Source organism: Larus michahellis, chromosome 3 (assembly GCF_964199755.1).
Source record: "Larus michahellis chromosome 3, bLarMic1.1, whole genome shotgun sequence".
NCBI lineage: Eukaryota > Metazoa > Chordata > Aves > Charadriiformes > Laridae > Larus > Larus michahellis.
In genome coordinates this window covers 72,510,977-72,529,101 of record NC_133898.1, presented here as the reverse complement: position 1 = coordinate 72,529,101, position 18,125 = coordinate 72,510,977, and the positions used below count along the sequence as shown (strand labels likewise).

The following is an 18,125-nucleotide window of genomic DNA, read 5'->3' as shown; positions in this document are numbered from 1 at the left end:
AAGAAAAAAAAAAAAAAAACCCCAAACAAACGTAAAAATCACTCTGGTCAGTACGGAATTTGGTTTTTGCATTCCACAACCCTAAGAGCTACTCATCTCATCTGTCACACAATTCATCTAGACTTCTAGACTAATCTTTACTGACAACAGAGGAAGGTCCTTCCAGAGTCCAACTCATTCAGTCCCAGACACGTGTCTAACAGGCGAGACGCGTCAGTCTGTGGAGACGGTAGGTTGTTTCTACAAAACGTGGTGACCAGACAGCTAGCTTTAGATGATACATCCAGCACTCCGACTGCCAAAGTTAGCTGAACGCCATGGCCTCACAGAGAAAGCTGTGAACATTGCAGTTCTGTTGCATGCAGCTTATAATGCCCTTTCCAATGTTCAAAAGAAAAAAAAGAGCAATTTTGAGTATTAAGAACCCAGACCCAGTGAATGTTTTTAAACCTGATTTGTTTACCTTGCTGTTCACAGGTAGGAACTAACACTGTGTGACAAAAGAAAGAGACTTTTTTTTTACATCTGGAAGAGGTGGAGCTGTATGCAATCCAAATGGAAGCCCTGAAAAAAATCTGAGAAGTAGAATTTCTCTAAACATTTCTCTACTGTTTATAGTGTTGGATGAGTAATTCCACTATCTGAAGTAAAGGAAGAAACTTAGGGCATACAGATGACATGGAGTCTTCTCAAGTACTCCCTGAAACACTGAGATGAAAAATAATATAATTTCCTGTTGAGATTTTCCTGATCCAGATATATCCGTCTTCCAGACAAGAATGACTCCTTAACAAGGACAGTAAATGAGAGGGTATCAAAATAGGAAATAATGTTAATTAATCTTTAAATAAAAGTTTAATTCACTCTTACTTTACAGAATATTTAAAAGCACCGTATCATTTTACTGTCAGTTCTAAAAAAGACCAACAAGAGACTGGAAAGCTTTAAGCTGGTAAAATATAGGAAACGTTCTGAACAAACGGATACAAGCTAAGCGAAAGCACAGTAATATTTTGTACACCACAACTATAATCAGAATCTGGCATTGGTTTATTCAAATTTTGCTTTCTTGGAAGCAAAGCTTACATGTTCGTAAACATCAAAATAAACATTGCTTGATTTTACAATTTGCTAAACAAATACTTTTTTTTACCCTGACGGGCATACGCAGAGCCATCTCTTTGTCTAGCAGTTCTCCTGTTGACCTGTGCTTCAATATTTTTTTAAACAATTGGTTCCCTTACAATTTTATTGGTGCTTAAAAATGTCTTCTGATATTGTGCAAGTCATAGGCAAGGCCATTTTGATGTGTGCCCTTCCTTACATAGTTTTTTGTTCGGTACTTAACTAATGCAACTGTGAAAAACTATACATTTTCAGGAAAATGTTTTGATTTTGGTCCTGTAGTTAAAGACCTTCTATAACTGAGTTGTCTACATGGATTTGAATCACAAGCATGTACACAACAAAACCACGATACCAATGTTTCTTGGTCTATGCATAAAAAGTATGTCTTCTACTTACACTAAAACATACAAAAAATAAACTACAAAAATTGTTTACACTTGATTTCAGCAAAAAAAGCTTTCTTCAAGAAAAATGATTCTTCTTTTTTCAGCCATCAAAAAAGGAATGCAAGTAAACAATAAATACATGTGCTTTCTCCATATAGACATATTTACACTTGAGTCTTTGGCTTATGTTTAAGTTTCTTTATAAAGATCTTTATATGATCCAGCCATCATTGCACATTAAAACAAAATAAGCCAGTTTTTTTACTATATATAATATATATATGCAACACTTGAAACGTATAAAGAATGAACCTTACTATCAATCTGCACTGTTATTGTACTTTAACAATGTATCAAAAGAAAAAAAAAGAAAAATTAATACCATATAGGAAATATTGATACATGCAACAGATGGTCGCTCTACTGTAATTGAGAGACGGCTGCATATACAAACACTGAAAAGTCCTAATTTGCCCAAATCTCTTCTGACTCTGGATTTCATTAAATAGTATTCATGTGGCACTAAATGTTGATACTGTATACAAGCATAGAAACAGATTGAGTTCTTTTATTAAGATACACAACTTCATAAGAAAAATACTTTGCATTTAAAATTTAAAATCCCTCCCACCCCCCTCTTCCCCTAAAATCTTTCTTCACAGGATCAAGAACTGTTGTCAAAACAGCTTAATGAGATTCATGTATTTGGTGAACTTTGTCACATCCATTCCGACTAAGAGGATTCCAAGTATTCCAGCGCAACATCGTAGCAGAAGCGATATTGCTCCTTTAAGGGGAAAGAGAGAGATAAAAAAGAAAAGTTAAATTAAGATTCTAAAGTATTAGAAGCAATATCTACAAATCAAAGTAGTCTTTCCTAACTACCATGCAATTTTAACTTCAATCCTGACACGCTTGGGTTTTCTTTTCCACTCCCCCCGACTACACAAGTGTATTACCAGCTCTGATTTAAAAACTCAACCCTAACCAATGAACTGGTTAAAAAAACCCTGACCATGAAATGTAATGATTTGCCTCTCCGATTTTTCAACTGATTTATCAAACACGAGAAGTTCTCCTATCAGTCAGATCACTCTTGCAGTGAAAGCACCTCGACTCTGATATACCATTTCTATTTAAGTTAGCTGATACCGAGCAGTTAACCAGTGCCTGCTGCTTGGACAGCCAGGGAAGGGCTAGGGAATACCGAGCTGGGACACAGAGCTGCTCTGGGCCCACAGCCCATTTGTACAGTCATGTCAATGGAAAGTCCAAGAGATCAGATGCACATTTAAAAGAGAAGTTAAAGCTCAAAATTTCATCACGGTTAGTATTTCTCCTTAACAAGGCTGCTGTTCAAGAGCTGATACTGGGGGAGAGGGAGGAAGAAGGAGAGAGGAGAGGGCAAGAAGAGAAGAAAAACCAAGGAAAATAATTAAATCTCTGTTGTCCTTACAACCTAACAAAATGAATCTGCTTTTGTGATTTATTTGTGTTTGCAAAGGAAGCCAGTGTGATCCATTAGCAGGAAGTGGTGGGGATATCTTAAAGGCTTTATTGTGCTGCTCATTTTTGTTATCTGATCGTGTTGCTGAACGTAGGGCACATGACAGTGTTATATATTGGTTTTCCTGGTTTGTTTTCTAACTAACGACTCAACAGCTGCTGCTGTTCAAGAGTTCTGAATAAAAACCCACACAACAGAAATACCTAACTATGGAAATTCAGTAACTGCAGATTAAAGCTACAATGGAATTCAACAGTATTTTGAAATGAAACATAAGTTTACAGACCATTTATCAGAAACACACACCATCTACCTCCGCCTCCTTTTACAGTGACATAAGTAATTTTCCCTGCGATCTGACCTGTTTTCTTCACAGCAGTGAACTGAAATCCAGGCAGCAATTCAATTTGTTGTGTCTCAGACGTCTATGGCACAGCAGATTGCAAAGTATTTGCGGCAAAACCAGCAGTACCTAGCCCAATGTCACTGCTGCTATAGGATGCTCTACCTGTTAACATTTTAACCGTCTTCTTAATTTATCACTTCCAAGGGTTGGAAGTGACGCACAACAATTAAGCAAATCATGCCACAGAAGCTACTTGATACCAAGCAAACAGTGACACCTGGAAAAAAGGGCAATATGGGAAGAGGCAGCTACAGCCATTTTGCTCAATATGCAAGTTCACGAGGTCAGAAGCAATTTTCACTATGCATAAACTGCAAAACGTTTTTAATTTCAATTGGCATCCCTGATTTGTATGCTGCAGGCAGCCATCTGGCTGAAAAGCGACACTGGCTGCTGGCAGCGTGGGAGTCAAATGGCAGAAACTCCCGAACACTGTCTAACCTGCTTTCTCATTCACCTACAGGAAGGAAAACAAATCCACTTGGGATTTTTTAAGGGCCTTCCACAATGTTCAGTTTTGGTGACTGAAGTGATCACACGGATGGATATGCACTCATACTGTACGCATAAAGACTGACCAGAAGAGTGAAGGTTACTTTGAGTTCCAGCAGTGTACATACAAATATCTAGTCATGTGGTTTTGCTAATTCAGGCTCTTACTGTTTATATGAGTTTATTGTTTATATTGTTTATTATTTAGGTTAGCTGTTGGACTCAATGATCTTAAGGGTCTTTTCCAACCTAAATGATTCCATGATTCTGTATATTCATTTCCAACATATTAGATCCAAGTCTTTGATTTTAAAGTTCTGAGGTATCATTTTGACTACTACAAATCTGAGTAAGAAATATTATCATTATTCAATACAGCTTCCAAAGCAGCAGTTGTTATTAGGAAGTAAAACATTCACATCTCCAGCTACTAATCTGGACTTTACAGCTTATTCCTACCACGAAGAAATGGCTTGGTCTGTAAAATTTCAAGACGGTTTGTGTGAGCACGACCTGCTGCAACTTCTCTTCAAATAGACCACGTTATTTTGGGAGATTAAAGTGCATCCTGTTAACTCAGAATGTTTTCTGTGAAAATCATGGTACCGCTACAAGAAAAGTAGCTTAAAATGCTCAGCCTGGCCTCTCATGATGCTGACGTGTGTGTACACTCAATAAACATCCCTTTCTTCTTGTAGCCCAACATAGGTTTGCTCTGTTTTGTGGGCACAGGACTGAGAACGCAGCTCACGCAACAAGAGAGCCTCTGGCTCCCTGGCTGATCGCAGTAACCCCGACGGGCTGGTGCTTACCGGAGTCTCTACCATGTTGGGCTTACTGTTCCGCAAAGTCTTCACGGCATGGAAAACATCCACCACGTTCTGCCTTTTTACCGTCTCAACCACAATGCCGATGGCACAGAACATCCCGCTCCGCCCACCGCCGTTTCTGTACGCAAGGAAAAGAGCTGGTTAAATGTCACTATGGCGTAAGACAGCATCCAAAACGCATTTCTGTTCTTTCACTCTGTAAGCAAGAGTTATTTGTGAGTCCCACAGGGAGACCAGGCTTTTGCAGTCTCCTTGCAGCTCCAGGGGGAGACATTTGCTGTTTCTGACCTTCCTCTCAATTACTTCTTTTGAATTCTGCCCTTACAGCCCACCATGCCACCCAGCTGTGCTATAGCCTAATTTATATAAGCATTAGAAACAAAAACCTAAGTTAAATGGCAAGTACAACATCAGAAATCAAAACCCAAGCCCAATAGCAAGCACAACGTTATCCACTTAGTTCTGGAAAGAGATTCACTTAAATTATCCCATGGTATGAGGATTATCTAGCCAGAGTAATGCCAAGGCATCGCTAATTTGACATCTTGTTGTCAGCTTCTGAACTATTTTAATCTTCATTTCAAAGAAATTAAGGTAGGTATTGCTTCTTATTAAGTTTAAATTAGCCAGAAGATTCCACAGATGATGAGGAGGGGTGGGCAGAAAGGGGCCACAAGTTAATTCTGATCATTTAAACAGAAGCTTTTTTTTAAAAAGTAAGGAGAAATGCATAATTCAATTTCTAGATTTTCAACTTTATATTTAAATAAGGTAGGAGAAAGATTGGTCATTATCTGCTTAGGGAGAAAAAGATTTCGCCTTTTCAAAACTCCCAAACCAGCTCCCATCTGACTGGAAAAGGGGAAACATAATCCCCATTTTCAAAAAGGGAAAGAAGGCAGAACCAGGGAATTATAGGCGAGTCAGTCTCACCTCTGTGCCTGGTAAGATTATGGAGCAGATCCTCCTGGAGGCATTGCTGAAGCACAAGAATAACGAGGAGGTGATTGGGTACAATCAACTTGGCTTCACCAAGGGCAAATTGTGCCTGACAAACCTGGTGGCCTTCTATAAGAAGGTCACAACATCAATAGACAAGGGGAGACCAACTGACGTCATTTACCTGGACCTGCACAAAGCCTTTCACACTGGCCCACATGACATCCTGGTCTCCAAGCTGATAAAATATGGGTTTGATGGACTGACAATTCAGTGGATAAAGAACTGGCTTGATGGCCACACCCAAAGCGTGGCTGTCAATGGGTCCATGTCCAAGTGGAGGCCAGTGACAAGTGGAGGCCCTCAAGGATCAGTACTGGGGCTGATCTTGTTTAACATCTTCATCAGCGACATGGACAGTGGCTTAGAGTGCACCCTCAGCAAGTTTGCCGATGACACCAAGCTGTGTGGGGCGGCTGACATGCTGGAGGGAAGGGATGCCATCCAGAGGGACCTTGACAGGCTGGAGAGGTGGGCCCACGCCAACCTCATGAAGTTCAACAAGACCAAGTGCAAGGTCCTCCATCTGGGTCGGGGCAATCCCAAGCACCGATATAGGCTGGGCAGTGACTGGCTTGAGAGCAGCCCTGAAGAAAAGGACTTGGGGGTGCTGGTGGATGAGAGGCTCAACATGAGCCGTCAGTGTGCACTAGCGGCCCAGAAAGCCAATCGTATCCTGGGCTGCATCAGGATGTGATTCTCCCCCTCTACTCCACTCTCGTGAGACCACACCTGGAATACTGCGTCCAGTTCTGGAGCCCCTACTACAAGAGAGATATGGACGTGCTGGAACGTGTCCAGAGAAGGGCCACGAGGATGATCAGAGGGCTGGAACACCTCTCCTATGAGGACAGACTGAGAGAGTTGGGGTTGTTCAGTCTGGAGAAAAGAAGGCTCCGAGGAGACCTTATAGTGGCCTACCAGTATCTTAAGGGGGCCTACAAGAAAGCTGGTGAGGGACTTTTTAGGATGTCGGGTAATGATAGGACTAGAGGGAATGGATTAAAACTAGAGATGGGACGATTCAGACTGGATGTTAGGAAGAAGTTCTTCACCATGAGGGTGGTGAGACACTGGAACAGGTTGCCCAGAGAGGTGGCAGAAGCCCCATCCCTGGAAGTTTTTAAGGCCAGGCTGGAGGGGGTTCTGAGCAACCTGATCTAGTGGGGGATGTCCCTGCCCATGGCAGTGGGGGTTGGAACTAGATGACCTTTAAGGTCCCTTTCAACCCTAACAATTCTATGATTCTATGATTTAAATATCAGGCTCAGATAAGCAGCCAGCAGTCATTTACCAACAACAGTTTCAGGATCACATACTGTATTATAGAACTTTTCTGTGATTTTATATATCCATAACTTTCAGTCTAAAACCCTCAAAATACCTTAGGCCTTCTGGAAAAAGTGCGACACACAATATGCAACAGATACACAAAAAATAACCATTTGGCACTTAGCATAAAAGACTTCCTTACTGAAACTGCACAGAAGAAACTGATCTCTTTGTACTTGAAAAACACGCTATTATGTACAGGAGACAATACACGGTATCACTGTAGTATCATGTCCAAAATACTCATTCCCATGGTACCTTGACCTGACAGACAAATCCAAATGTTGACCAAAAGTCAACCCAATCACAGTAGCAGTGGTACTTTATTGATTGATTGGTTGGTTGGTTTGTTTTATTTGGTTTTTTTTTAATAAAAGAAACAAGGGCACATGCCATGTATGTAGCCCTAAGAATACTGCTTGAATTTAAAATGAGAACTAATTTATAAGCATTAACTTGAAAAGCAGCATTTTGACTTTCTCCCAATTACTCACAGGCAATGGATGATGGTCCGGCCTTCCCCTTCTTCACATTCCTCTTGCCATTTTTCAACCTGGAGAATTAACTTCAAGAAGGATCTCTTGGAAGCTGGTACATCTCTGTGAGAAGCCCATCCCAAATACTGGAATTGCTGCACCATCAGATAGCCCTCTTGTGGCTGAGGGAAACCAGAGTTTTAGGTCAACAGGGCACCTCTACATCTTGGTTTAGAAAATCAAAATACAAAACTAACGTGAAACCTAAGTGTTTATATTATGGACAGACTCCAACATCAATATAGATTGCATGGTAGGGTTTCCATTAATTCATATCACTTGAGCTCAAGGAAGATGTCAAAAAAGGAAAAAAAAAGTAACTACACTGAAGGCAACACCGCAGTTTATCAATCCACGTTTTATCAATCACTAATGTAACCTATCCTAACTTCCTGTAAATGGACAAATTCCCTAGATTCTACGTGTCAAGGGTTTTTATCCTTAACATCAATAATTAATTTTAAAAAATCACTGTTAAATTCTTAGACCTACAGAAATTAACAGACATACCTTTGGTTCCTTTGGCATGAATTAACCCCATTATAAATAAACAAGTAATATTGGTGCACAAATATGACTATTTTCCTTGAAGTCTTCTCTTTTTGCCAGACTATGGTAATCATGAGAGCCTTGCTGACAGTCTCTGAGCCTTCCATGTGCTAGATGCTACACAGGGAGAGCTTTGAATAGAATTAGACTGTAACAAGACAGGCCTCAATAATCAGAATGGAGTAATAAATAGCCTATTCAGTTTCTTGGAGCTGAAGATGACAAAAAGGAGTAGGAGTGTGGATTTTAGAAAAGGAAGAACAGACGGAGAGATATTTAGAAGCAAGACGTAAAGGTGAAAGGCCATGGGAGACAAAGAGACATAGAGGAGTAAAAACCCAAAACTTTGTTAAAGGAAAGAAATGGAAAAAATGAAAGTAAGAAATGAACAAAAAGAAGAGAGGAAGTCTCAAAATACAACAAAAAAGCGCTATGGTGTAATATTTGCCAGTGTGTCTACATCTTAGCTTCCTGTAGTTTCTAAACAAGGCATAAAGAGATGAAAATGTTTTTCTCAGCTCTGAATATAAGCAAAATAAAGGTTTGGATAAAACAGTGGCCACAAGCAAACTGATCTCTGCACTTTGAAAAATGGAAATGTGACGAAAATAAAAGAAAAAAAAATATCTTTGTATCCACGGCAATCAGTTTTCCCCACAGCTATTCTTCAACATAAACAAAAGTTAAACGTATAGTCCAAGTAGCAATTGGCGGTCTGTAAATTCAGTATTGGATGAAAGATACGAAGTAGTAATGGTAAGTGAAATAGGGATTGCTCATTAACTGTACATATAACGGTGGCACAACCACCTGTAACTCTTTACCCGTAGGCAACACAAATAAATGATTTATAGAGGTGAGCTAAAGGAGGACACACTGCATGGCAAACAGGGTTTGAGTAGATGCTGCAATAGTGCGAAATGCTACAGGACACCAAGAAGACACGATGGTACGAGGCGTGAAAGAGCTGACAAGAATGCAAGACTGGAACCGCTACTGAGGTTGAGAAAAAGATGATAAACACAGGTCGAGGCACAGTGGTGCAGAACCCTTCAGAGGCAGAGGAGCTCTCAGAGTTCTTTCACACCCCACTTCGCAGGATGCCACAATCCTCCCTTTATGTTGTGGTTCTCGCGTCTTAGGCTGTGAAGGTGCTGGCTGCATAACCAGCCACCGCGCTCCTGTTCATGAATCACCATGGAAGATGTCTTACGGAAGCTACGAATTAAATACCTGTCACTACACTTTCATTACAGGGATATTTCTTCCACTGCACGCTGAACAAACAGAATCCTTCTCATGCACCTTCTACTCATCAGGGAGAACGGCACCGAACAAGAGTAATTCACCTTACTGCTCTTTCTGCTTAGCGTGCAGCTATAGAAAAGTACTAGATATTAGTATTAGATATCGATGCTTGACTGACTCTTTTCTGGGTAATATCTTAAGAACATTAGTATTTTACTATTACTCAAATTTAAAACCCACAAGAGCCTAGAGAGTGTTAAAAATGACATATTTTTTTTCCGTTACATATTGTTACGATAACGCTTACTCTTGTTAGATTGCATATCCTGAAAATTCGGTTTATGACGTCGCAGTCCATTGAACACGACATGCATTCCACTTGGATGGGGCCGTACCGCAGTATCCCTTCCTCGGGCCAGTACTGTGGGCAGCCCTGCACCAGAGCAAAACAGGCATAATTAAATGGTAAGTTACAATTTGAGCATTGTCTTATTCCACTGCAGACATCTCACCTGACCTTTACTGAGCAACTAGTGTTAATTAGTTGCTATAAAGCAGAGAATAACTGTAAAGTCACCGCACTGCTCTACACTTTGACCATGTAGTGGATCCAGAGTGATTAAAGCTTGCGATGGTACATGGAAAACTTGAGCCCCAAACTAACCTGTGCTAAGTCGACTTCATTTAACATCACAAGAGAAGTGCAGCCGTAGTCATACACTAATCTCCAGAAATCTTTCACAGTGTTTGGTAAAGGATGTTGTGTGACAATAAAAGCTGCTGGCTGCCTGTAGCTCTGTAAAGGCAAAGGATTTTATTAGCACCGGTAGAGGAAGTACTTCATAACTTCCACTCAAACACTGCAACAGAAAAAACATATAAATAGAACAAAGCTGTGACATCAATTACACCAGATTTCACCAAAGCTGATGTTAAAAATACATTGTCTTCTCTAGTAAGAACAAAGAGGTTACTCTGCTCAGACCTCTGCTCAGGTCTGCCTTCTGCTTTGTTACAGGCCAAGCCCTGTTTCTGTTCAGATATGCTCGGGGCACTGAAGAGGCTCGGGCAGCTCCGCTCCAGGCACTGTGTCCTGGAGACTGAGGAGGAAACCTCCTCCCCGTGATGCAGAGAAGGGTGCAGAGGTCTCAGAAGGTCACCCCATCCACAGCAGGTTACATGTGAGCTCCCTGGCTGCACCAGGAACTCGGCTCAATCCCGAATTCTGTTTCGGTGCCACAACCACAGGATCACCCAGAGAACTGACCTTCAGGATTACTGGGGCCCATTTCCAGCAGGAAGCAGAAGTTAGACAGCTAAATATTATTTCCTGTCTTGACAGCAGATTCCGTTTTCTGTATGCTGCATTGCACACAACTGCAAATAGGCGTTTCCAGCCTTACGTGGTTTGGCTGAGATGCAGCTAACAGCAGAGGGGCTAAGTCCCCGCAGCACGTGTATTGCGAGCAGCAAACAGAAGAGGAGAGAACAGAAGTTTTTTGCAGGCAGTTTGCAACTACACACACAAGAGTTCTGCAGTGAAGGAATACAGATATGAACTGGCAAGGAGGCACCGACAGGCTAATCTGAGAAAGAGAGTAAGATGGTGAATCTTCTTGTAGGCGGATGGGATTGTCGGTCCCAGTTTGAAGATGAAATGCTGGGACTGCTGTTTGCAAGGCAGAGATCCCCGTGTTTAACACCCATGCTGGTACTAAAAGAATTTTGGCTGTTTTTTTACTGAAATAAGTAAATTAACCTAGGATAAAGACCTGATACAGTAGCTAAACCACTTCTGGTGTGGAAGCTTGCTCGTTGAAGGTTGATATGAGGGATCTTCACATGCAATATATCCCCATAACCTCAAAGTGCATAGTGTGAGGCCCAGAAGATAAAAACACAACTTTTTTCACCCCTTCTAACTTGTTGTAAACTGCGAAGACACTAAATTAATGCCTTTAGCATCAGTACTTATTTGACAACAGAATAAGGAGGCTGACCAATTTTTGACCAATCGGGGCAGCAGGACAGACATGCAGCTTGTGTCCTACCTTCTAGATTTGCCCAGGGAGCAAAAAGGAACAACCATTATTGATTCTTCCCTTGTATTTTTAAGAAATAAAATATATACCAGCTGATGTTTTCCTAGCCCTCTTCCCCATCCTTTCCGGTCTTTCCCGAGATGAGAGAACTAACTGAGATTGAGATGATCAGGTTTTCAAAAAGAACAGGCAGGAGATCTGCTGTCACAGTGGGAAGTAGACACATTTTATGGGAACACGGGGACAACCACATTGTGGAAAGAGGAAAGTTTCCATTTCTGTTTTGCTATCAAAAGTCCCCTTTCCTTGCCCAGCAGTGGGGTCCCCCTCTCTAAATAAATCAGACTTGCTCATCCATTAAAACATTGCTTGGTTCCTATCCCTGCCTGCCACGCACTGTTGCATACTCAGAGTCCTCCTGCCACCCAGCCGTTCAGCCTGCGTTGTCTTCCTTTCTCCCCAGACCATGCTCCTCTATGCCGATGTGTTGGTTGGTCCACAGCACATCAGTTTTATCCAGGCGCTTAATGTAATTTTAACTGCAATTCTAAACAATTTTGGTTGCCACCAAAATTCTGCTCGTTGCTCTCACTCATCCATTCAGCCCCTTTGACTCCCTAACAGATTAGTCTCACACATGCTACTCCTCTATTTTTCTGGCACAATAGCTAATTGTGAGATTAGGGACTGCATTTTGCGAGCAGTTCAAATGTTTCCTGGACTAGCTCAGGCAGAACTCTGGGATGAATATACCATTCAGTCATGATGATTCCTGCTATTTGCCATTTTATTCCAGCATCCCTTCTTGACACGGCAATTTCTGACAGCACTTCATTTTTGAAGAAGGGGAGATGCTCCTGGAAATCAGGCCACTTACTTAAGTATTCACGGTAAAGGTGGCTTTAGGGGCCTAACTTTGGAAATGCTAATGGCAGGCACAGGCAGGTATCTGACAGCACGTGTGATGAACTGCTTCATCGATCAGACACCTATAAGCAAGTTCACCTCCATTTTTCCCATTAAATTACCTTTTCCCCTGACAATATTTCTGTCACTCAAACTTCAAGTTTAAAGAGCTGCAACTCAAAAGATGAACAAAAAACACCCAACCCTATCCCCAAACATGCCGAAGAAACATATTTTTTTTCTTCTTTCCCTGTCTCTCCTGCCTCAATATACATAGCCTTTTTTATAAAATAGTGATAGTAAACTCATGCTCAGATAGGTAATATTTACTTCCCATCAAACAGCAGATTTTTGAGATCCTGCTGACATTTGAGATTTGGAGGGCTGGAAACTAGAGCTTTATATAATGGCGTTGAAAAAGGGAGATTTCCAGTCAGTCCCACAAGGATGCAAAAGACTAAAGATAACAAACATTCTGAACAAGTAACACAAGCTGGTGGGGTTTCTTACCCATTCCCCCCACCCTTCTTCATTAGGACTGTTTTACTGGGCACTACAGTAAGAAAGAATTACCCTTTCTTAAACCAGCAAGTGCTCTCTCTCATATTACACAGCTTTTCGTGACACACTACACAGACAAAGAAGATAGTCTCTTACATCCATAAGAGCAGCATTGATGTAGTTGCTGCTCTCCCCATCAATAGTAATTAAGAAAGGCAGACATCTGTCAGGTGGCAGCATATCCATGAAGCGGTTCTTGTCGTGGTTCCTTGGCAAGCAGGCTATGCTGCAGTCCTCCGCTTGCAGGCGAGGGGTCACAGAATTCAGGGTCTAAGGGAGAGAGGATGCTCGCTTCAGTACGCTGAACTAACAGGCGATGGACTCAAGATTCCCCAAGTTTTAATTTAAAATATTGCAATATGGGAAGACACGAGGAATTAGCAAGAAGACATTAGCAAATAAGAGCTCCCGTCTGTTTGATGGATGTGCTGGTGCTTTTCAAGGGGGGTTAAGCTACAGGTCTAAAAGGCGCTCAGTGTACCACTGAACAGATTCCGCATGACACCATCCCCTCCAAAAGGAATAAAACAAAGGCGATCCTTTGGACTTCTAAAGAGCTATGCCTTAGCTGTGCAAATGCAGTCCAAAACTCTCTGTGGTTCCTAGTCATTGCTCTTTATTCCAGACAGGTATCTACTGCAAATTTATTCAAAGGAAGATATTCCATATTTAAAGCAACTTTGCAAAGCACATAAACACAGGTGCTTTATTTTGTGGTCGAAAAGTAAGCGACTAAATGCTATAAACGTGATATGAAAACTCTTTCCCTTAAAATAAATTAAATGTATCTAAAGGCAAAAAAATTGTTGTCACATGAAGAGTTAGTACCTGAAACTCGTCTTTGAGATGCGAAGAGTTTGTCTGAGAGTCTATTCTAATCATATCAAAATAAGCAGCTTTGAATTCACAGACAGGAATGGCAGTTTCTCCACACAGGCAAGCTTCTAGAATGGCATCATGAATAAAGATGTACTGCTCCTACCAAATTAAGCAAAGAAACAAAAATTATAGCCATTTAAAAACAACAGATCTTTCCCTCTTTTAGGATAAACAGATCTCCTCCACGCTGTAAAACTCAAATTCAAGGTAGTGTCCATCAATCCATTAAATAATGCTTTAGTACAAACACAATCTTGTCCTAATTGGAATGCAGTTAACAAGGATGTTTTCTTCAGAACCAATTTAAATTCAGTAAAACTTAAGAGAGCAGGCATAGCAATTTATTTAATGGGAGGTTTTCAGTTTCCTTGTGGTGCTTGTGGGTTTCTGCGTATATGCTAGTGACTTGTTGGCTTTACTCATTTTTGTTTTTTAAAAATCGCTTTCAGCCTTACGATACTAGCAGAAAGTGTAAATTGCTGCAAGCACTACTAGTGTCATTAGCAATTATTTGCCACGCTGCATTCTCCTTATACGTGTGCAAGCTAGTACACCAACTGACTGATAGCTGGCTGTAGGCCACTAATAAACTCAGGTGTGTCCCAACAGAAACAGCATTTCTTCCCGTTTTTTTTTTGCTGACTTGCCTTGAGATATCCTGAGTCCTAGACAACTGCATTATTATTTCAATCAGGCCCCCCGTCAACTTTTACACAATGCCTATTATATATACTCAGCCTGAGAGCAACAGACGTAAATCATGTCTATGCAGCAAAGTGCAAGAACTGTGCCAGCCTCACGTAGCTTTTGTGGATACCGATGAGGTTATTAATACCACAAACTTTAACACAGGCCTGCAACAAGGGCACATGTCCAGGGACCATGGTGGTATTCTGGCACTACAGCCTGTGCTGTCTTACCAACATAGCTATGGAGCTATTGCCATAGCTACGGAGCTATTGCCATCACTGTCGCCTAGATGACCATAACGAGAACTTCCTGCAATTTCAGCTTTATTTTGCTGTGTAAATATGAACCTCTGATGAGAGGTAAGAGGCAAAAGGGAGAGGAAGAGAACGGAACAGCAGTAGGGGTGTTAATTCACGTGCAAGAGCAGATTAAACTGGGATGGTTGAAGCAGTCACACTGGAACACTCCACCCCACGCAATTCCCGAAGGTTAATGGCCCTGTATCAGGGGTAGGTGATCAGCAGCATTTAGTTGTTCAGCTGCCACACATTGCAGCATGGAATAAAAAGTGCACCAAATTACATTGATATGCCTGGCTGCCAGCTGCAAAGATTTGCACGTGGTGACAGGCGAAATAACTTCTCAGGTAGATGCCCACATGGAGGACAGGAAAGAGAAGTGGCAAACCGCTTCAGGTAACCTGTCTTAGTATAAATCAATAACCTATGTTTCTGTGGAAGCTCAGTGATACTCAGGTGGCAGAATGGGAGATGCTTTATCACTAAGGCAATGGTTTTACTGTGGAGTTGCTGAAGGCATGATGAAAAGTAAAAAGGGTGGACAAGGAAAAAGAGTGGGCAATGACGTTAATAAAGCAAATAAAAATAGAGTTGAAAAGGGAGAGCGAAATGGACATAAAGCTCCGCAGGTAAGTCAAATTATGGATAAAATGCTTGGAGATAGTCTAAAACTGGTGGCAACCTGCTGAAATTCCAACTTTGGGTTCCTGGAATTGCTGATACCAGAGCTGGGGAGACACATGCCAGATAGGCCTACTGTAGTGTCTTCTCTAAAAAACCCTCCTTGCTTTCCTTTTGTTACAAAGTCAATTGAGCACTTGGTTGCGTGAGGGCTGAAAGAGGTGGCGGGTTTGTTGCACCATCGCGGTTCTGGTTGCCGCTTCCATTGACCAACGCTCCCCAAAGGACACAACCCCTCAACAGGGCCACTGGCTGCTCTTTTCAGAGTAACAGTGAAATTCTGACCTAGTGTGTTTCAAAAAGCATCAGCTGCTTCGAAGGTAAACTGCTGTACCTCTGTCTGTACCATGTTGATGCGACGGGACCGTAAGGCTTTGACACAGTTGTAGATATCCACAACGCCTTCTCTTTCTGCCATATCTAGCATGATATCGATCACAATGTAACAACCTGTTCGTCCAGCACCAGCACTAAAATGAACCAGTAAATACTGTTAGGAATAGCCCCATGAAAACATCTACAAACTTTATAAACCCATTACTGAGAGCATTTTTATAAAGTCACTCAGTTCTTTCATCACAACCACAATCTAATTTTTATCTTCTCTCCTTCTCTTCATAACGTCCTTTAAATCTTTTGATGTGCCCAAAACAATCATTTTCCATCAGATTTGATCTACTAAGTAACAGCAAAAAGATAAAAATTGTTTAAGTTAGTTAAACTGAAATCTGAAGGATGATTAAGCTCATGCACTTCAAAATATGACAGATCTTGCTTTTCTTTCTTAAGACTAAGAATGATTTTTAAGCCATGTATTACAATAAGAAACTCAAGATTATGTTTTACCAGTCAAGCTCTAAACTGGTTTAGGCAGCACATTTAATTCTCTCTTGATTTATTTTCGTTTTACATAAAGCTACAGACATTTTTTTCACAGTGAATTCTTAAAATCTGTAAAGGCTGAGTAACTTTATCTATGGAATGTAATTAAACATTTGACTGTGCTGAAAGAAAATTCTGTTTGTCAGAAGACTGTGTTCCATCAACACAAACCTTGCACAACTTGCACAGGAAAAACAACATTCTGTATTTGTTGCCATTAACCTCATTCCATCTTTAGTCATCTACTTGTTTACTTTGATTTAAATTAATAATCTGTTCAGATATTATATGCAACACCAAGCTACCTAAGCAGCTGCATCTACATTTATTCTCGAATGCTGTCACAAAATTGTTGTAAGGTGCCTAAAACGATAGCCTGAAGTATATGATTTAGCTGGTGGAGCTTTTGCAGGAAAAAGAAAATATCTGGCTATTCGATTTAGGAAAATGTACTAGAATCCAGTTATTTCCAAATGTTGCTGTAGACAGCCAAATCCTACCGCAGTGTGAATTAGGCAATTCAAAAAGGGAACAACAAAAACAAAACACTTGAAACTGATGGATGCTTCACCAGAGACTACTGTAAATGCTCACATACACAGTTGTGGAAAAAAATCAATCTACCTCCTCTGTACACACCTGCAATGGACAACAATAGGCCCTGCACTAGGAGGGTTAGATAATTTGACTCTCCGTATAAAGGAAAGGAGGCCTGTGGCATTGTAAGGAACTCCATGATCTGGCCAGCCAGTGAAATGAAACTGTTTAACTTCACGGATTTCATTGTAGCCCCTCTGTAAAAGTCAAAAAAAAAAAAAAAAAAAAAAAGGGGTTATGAAATTCAAAGAATTCAAGGTATTTAATAGATTAGATATTCTCTGACTCAAATAATGGTAACACACACTGATAGAATCTACATGCTGTTTTCATCATTTCACCAATTATTTAAAGCAAAGACCATGAAAAGCTTAGAGATGTCGTTGGTTTTTATCATTTTGAAGTTCGTAATTTTTACTTTTGCCATTAAGTATGCTAGTTTTGCCTCAGTAGATTTTTTTTTTAATAGACTTAGATGCAATTTGCATTGACTTTCAGAAGTTTTGCTAATTCGGACAATGACCTGCTACGTTTACAGGCAAGTATAATGATTTACCAGAAGACCACAACTGTGTTGCATATTTTGCGTTCGCAGAGTTTGTTCTTTGATTAAGCGAGATTGGCTCAGCGCCCTTCAGGGCAGAGCGAATGGAGATGAATGACAGGCATGACTCATAACCCGGTACTTGAGCTCAGCTCAGAAGTGTGGCTACAGAGAAGAGGTGACTGTCAGAGAGGGAAGAGACGCAGTCAACATTTCTGGGGAAATTCGAAATCCCACAGCAAGACGCGTGTTTGGATAGTGCTGATGCAATGCATTACTCCCACGGTGAGGTAAGGCGGCCTGCACTGTGTACTTGCCGACCAGACAGAGAGACTTGGTATTGTGCAGGAACAGGCGCAAGCATAGCCTCCTCCGTACTCCCTGCTACCAGGGAAGAGTATTTCGCTGAGCTCTTTCAAAATGTGCTCACCCTTCCCAGTGTGAAGGTCCTGACGACGTACTCCGCGAGGGGCTCCATCTCCACACAAGTCACTTTGAAGTCGCCATAAACTTCTGTGTCGTCAGGCCAGTACTTGTAACACTTGACCTAAATACCATATGGGAACGCATTTTACACCAAAGGAAAATAAAAGCTTGAGGGTATGTTACTGTGTGTACTGCATTACACCGC

The 18,125-nt window shown here is 41.1% G+C and overlaps 1 protein-coding gene across 12 annotated transcripts in view; it reads right to left on the bottom strand.

Annotated features, from left to right (window-relative positions):
* Positions 1 to 2,055: 2,055 nt before the first annotated feature.
* The window catches only part of PTPRK (protein tyrosine phosphatase receptor type K), a 417,492-nt gene continuing 401,422 nt past the window's right edge, over positions 2,056 to 18,125 (bottom strand). For 10 of the 12 annotated variants that reach the window (XM_074580776.1, XM_074580766.1, XM_074580767.1 and 7 more), the window contains 10 exons: positions 17,925 to 18,041; positions 16,993 to 17,147; positions 15,806 to 15,941; positions 13,751 to 13,900; positions 13,019 to 13,192; positions 10,078 to 10,209; positions 9,721 to 9,846; positions 7,575 to 7,738; positions 4,732 to 4,867; positions 2,064 to 2,301 (listed from right to left, as the gene is read on the bottom strand). In XM_074580776.1, coding sequence (XP_074436877.1) covers positions 2,248 to 2,301; positions 4,732 to 4,867; positions 7,575 to 7,738; positions 9,721 to 9,846; positions 10,078 to 10,209; positions 13,019 to 13,192; positions 13,751 to 13,900; positions 15,806 to 15,941; positions 16,993 to 17,147; positions 17,925 to 18,041 — 1,344 coding nt within the window. In that variant the 3' untranslated portion in view covers positions 2,064 to 2,247. Of the gene's footprint in view, positions 2,302 to 4,731; positions 4,868 to 7,574; positions 7,739 to 9,720; positions 9,847 to 10,077; positions 10,210 to 13,018; positions 13,193 to 13,750; positions 13,901 to 15,805; positions 15,942 to 16,992; positions 17,148 to 17,924; positions 18,042 to 18,125 lie in introns of all 12 variants that reach the window. The other 2 variants (XM_074580765.1, XM_074580769.1) reach the window with 1 other exon arrangement.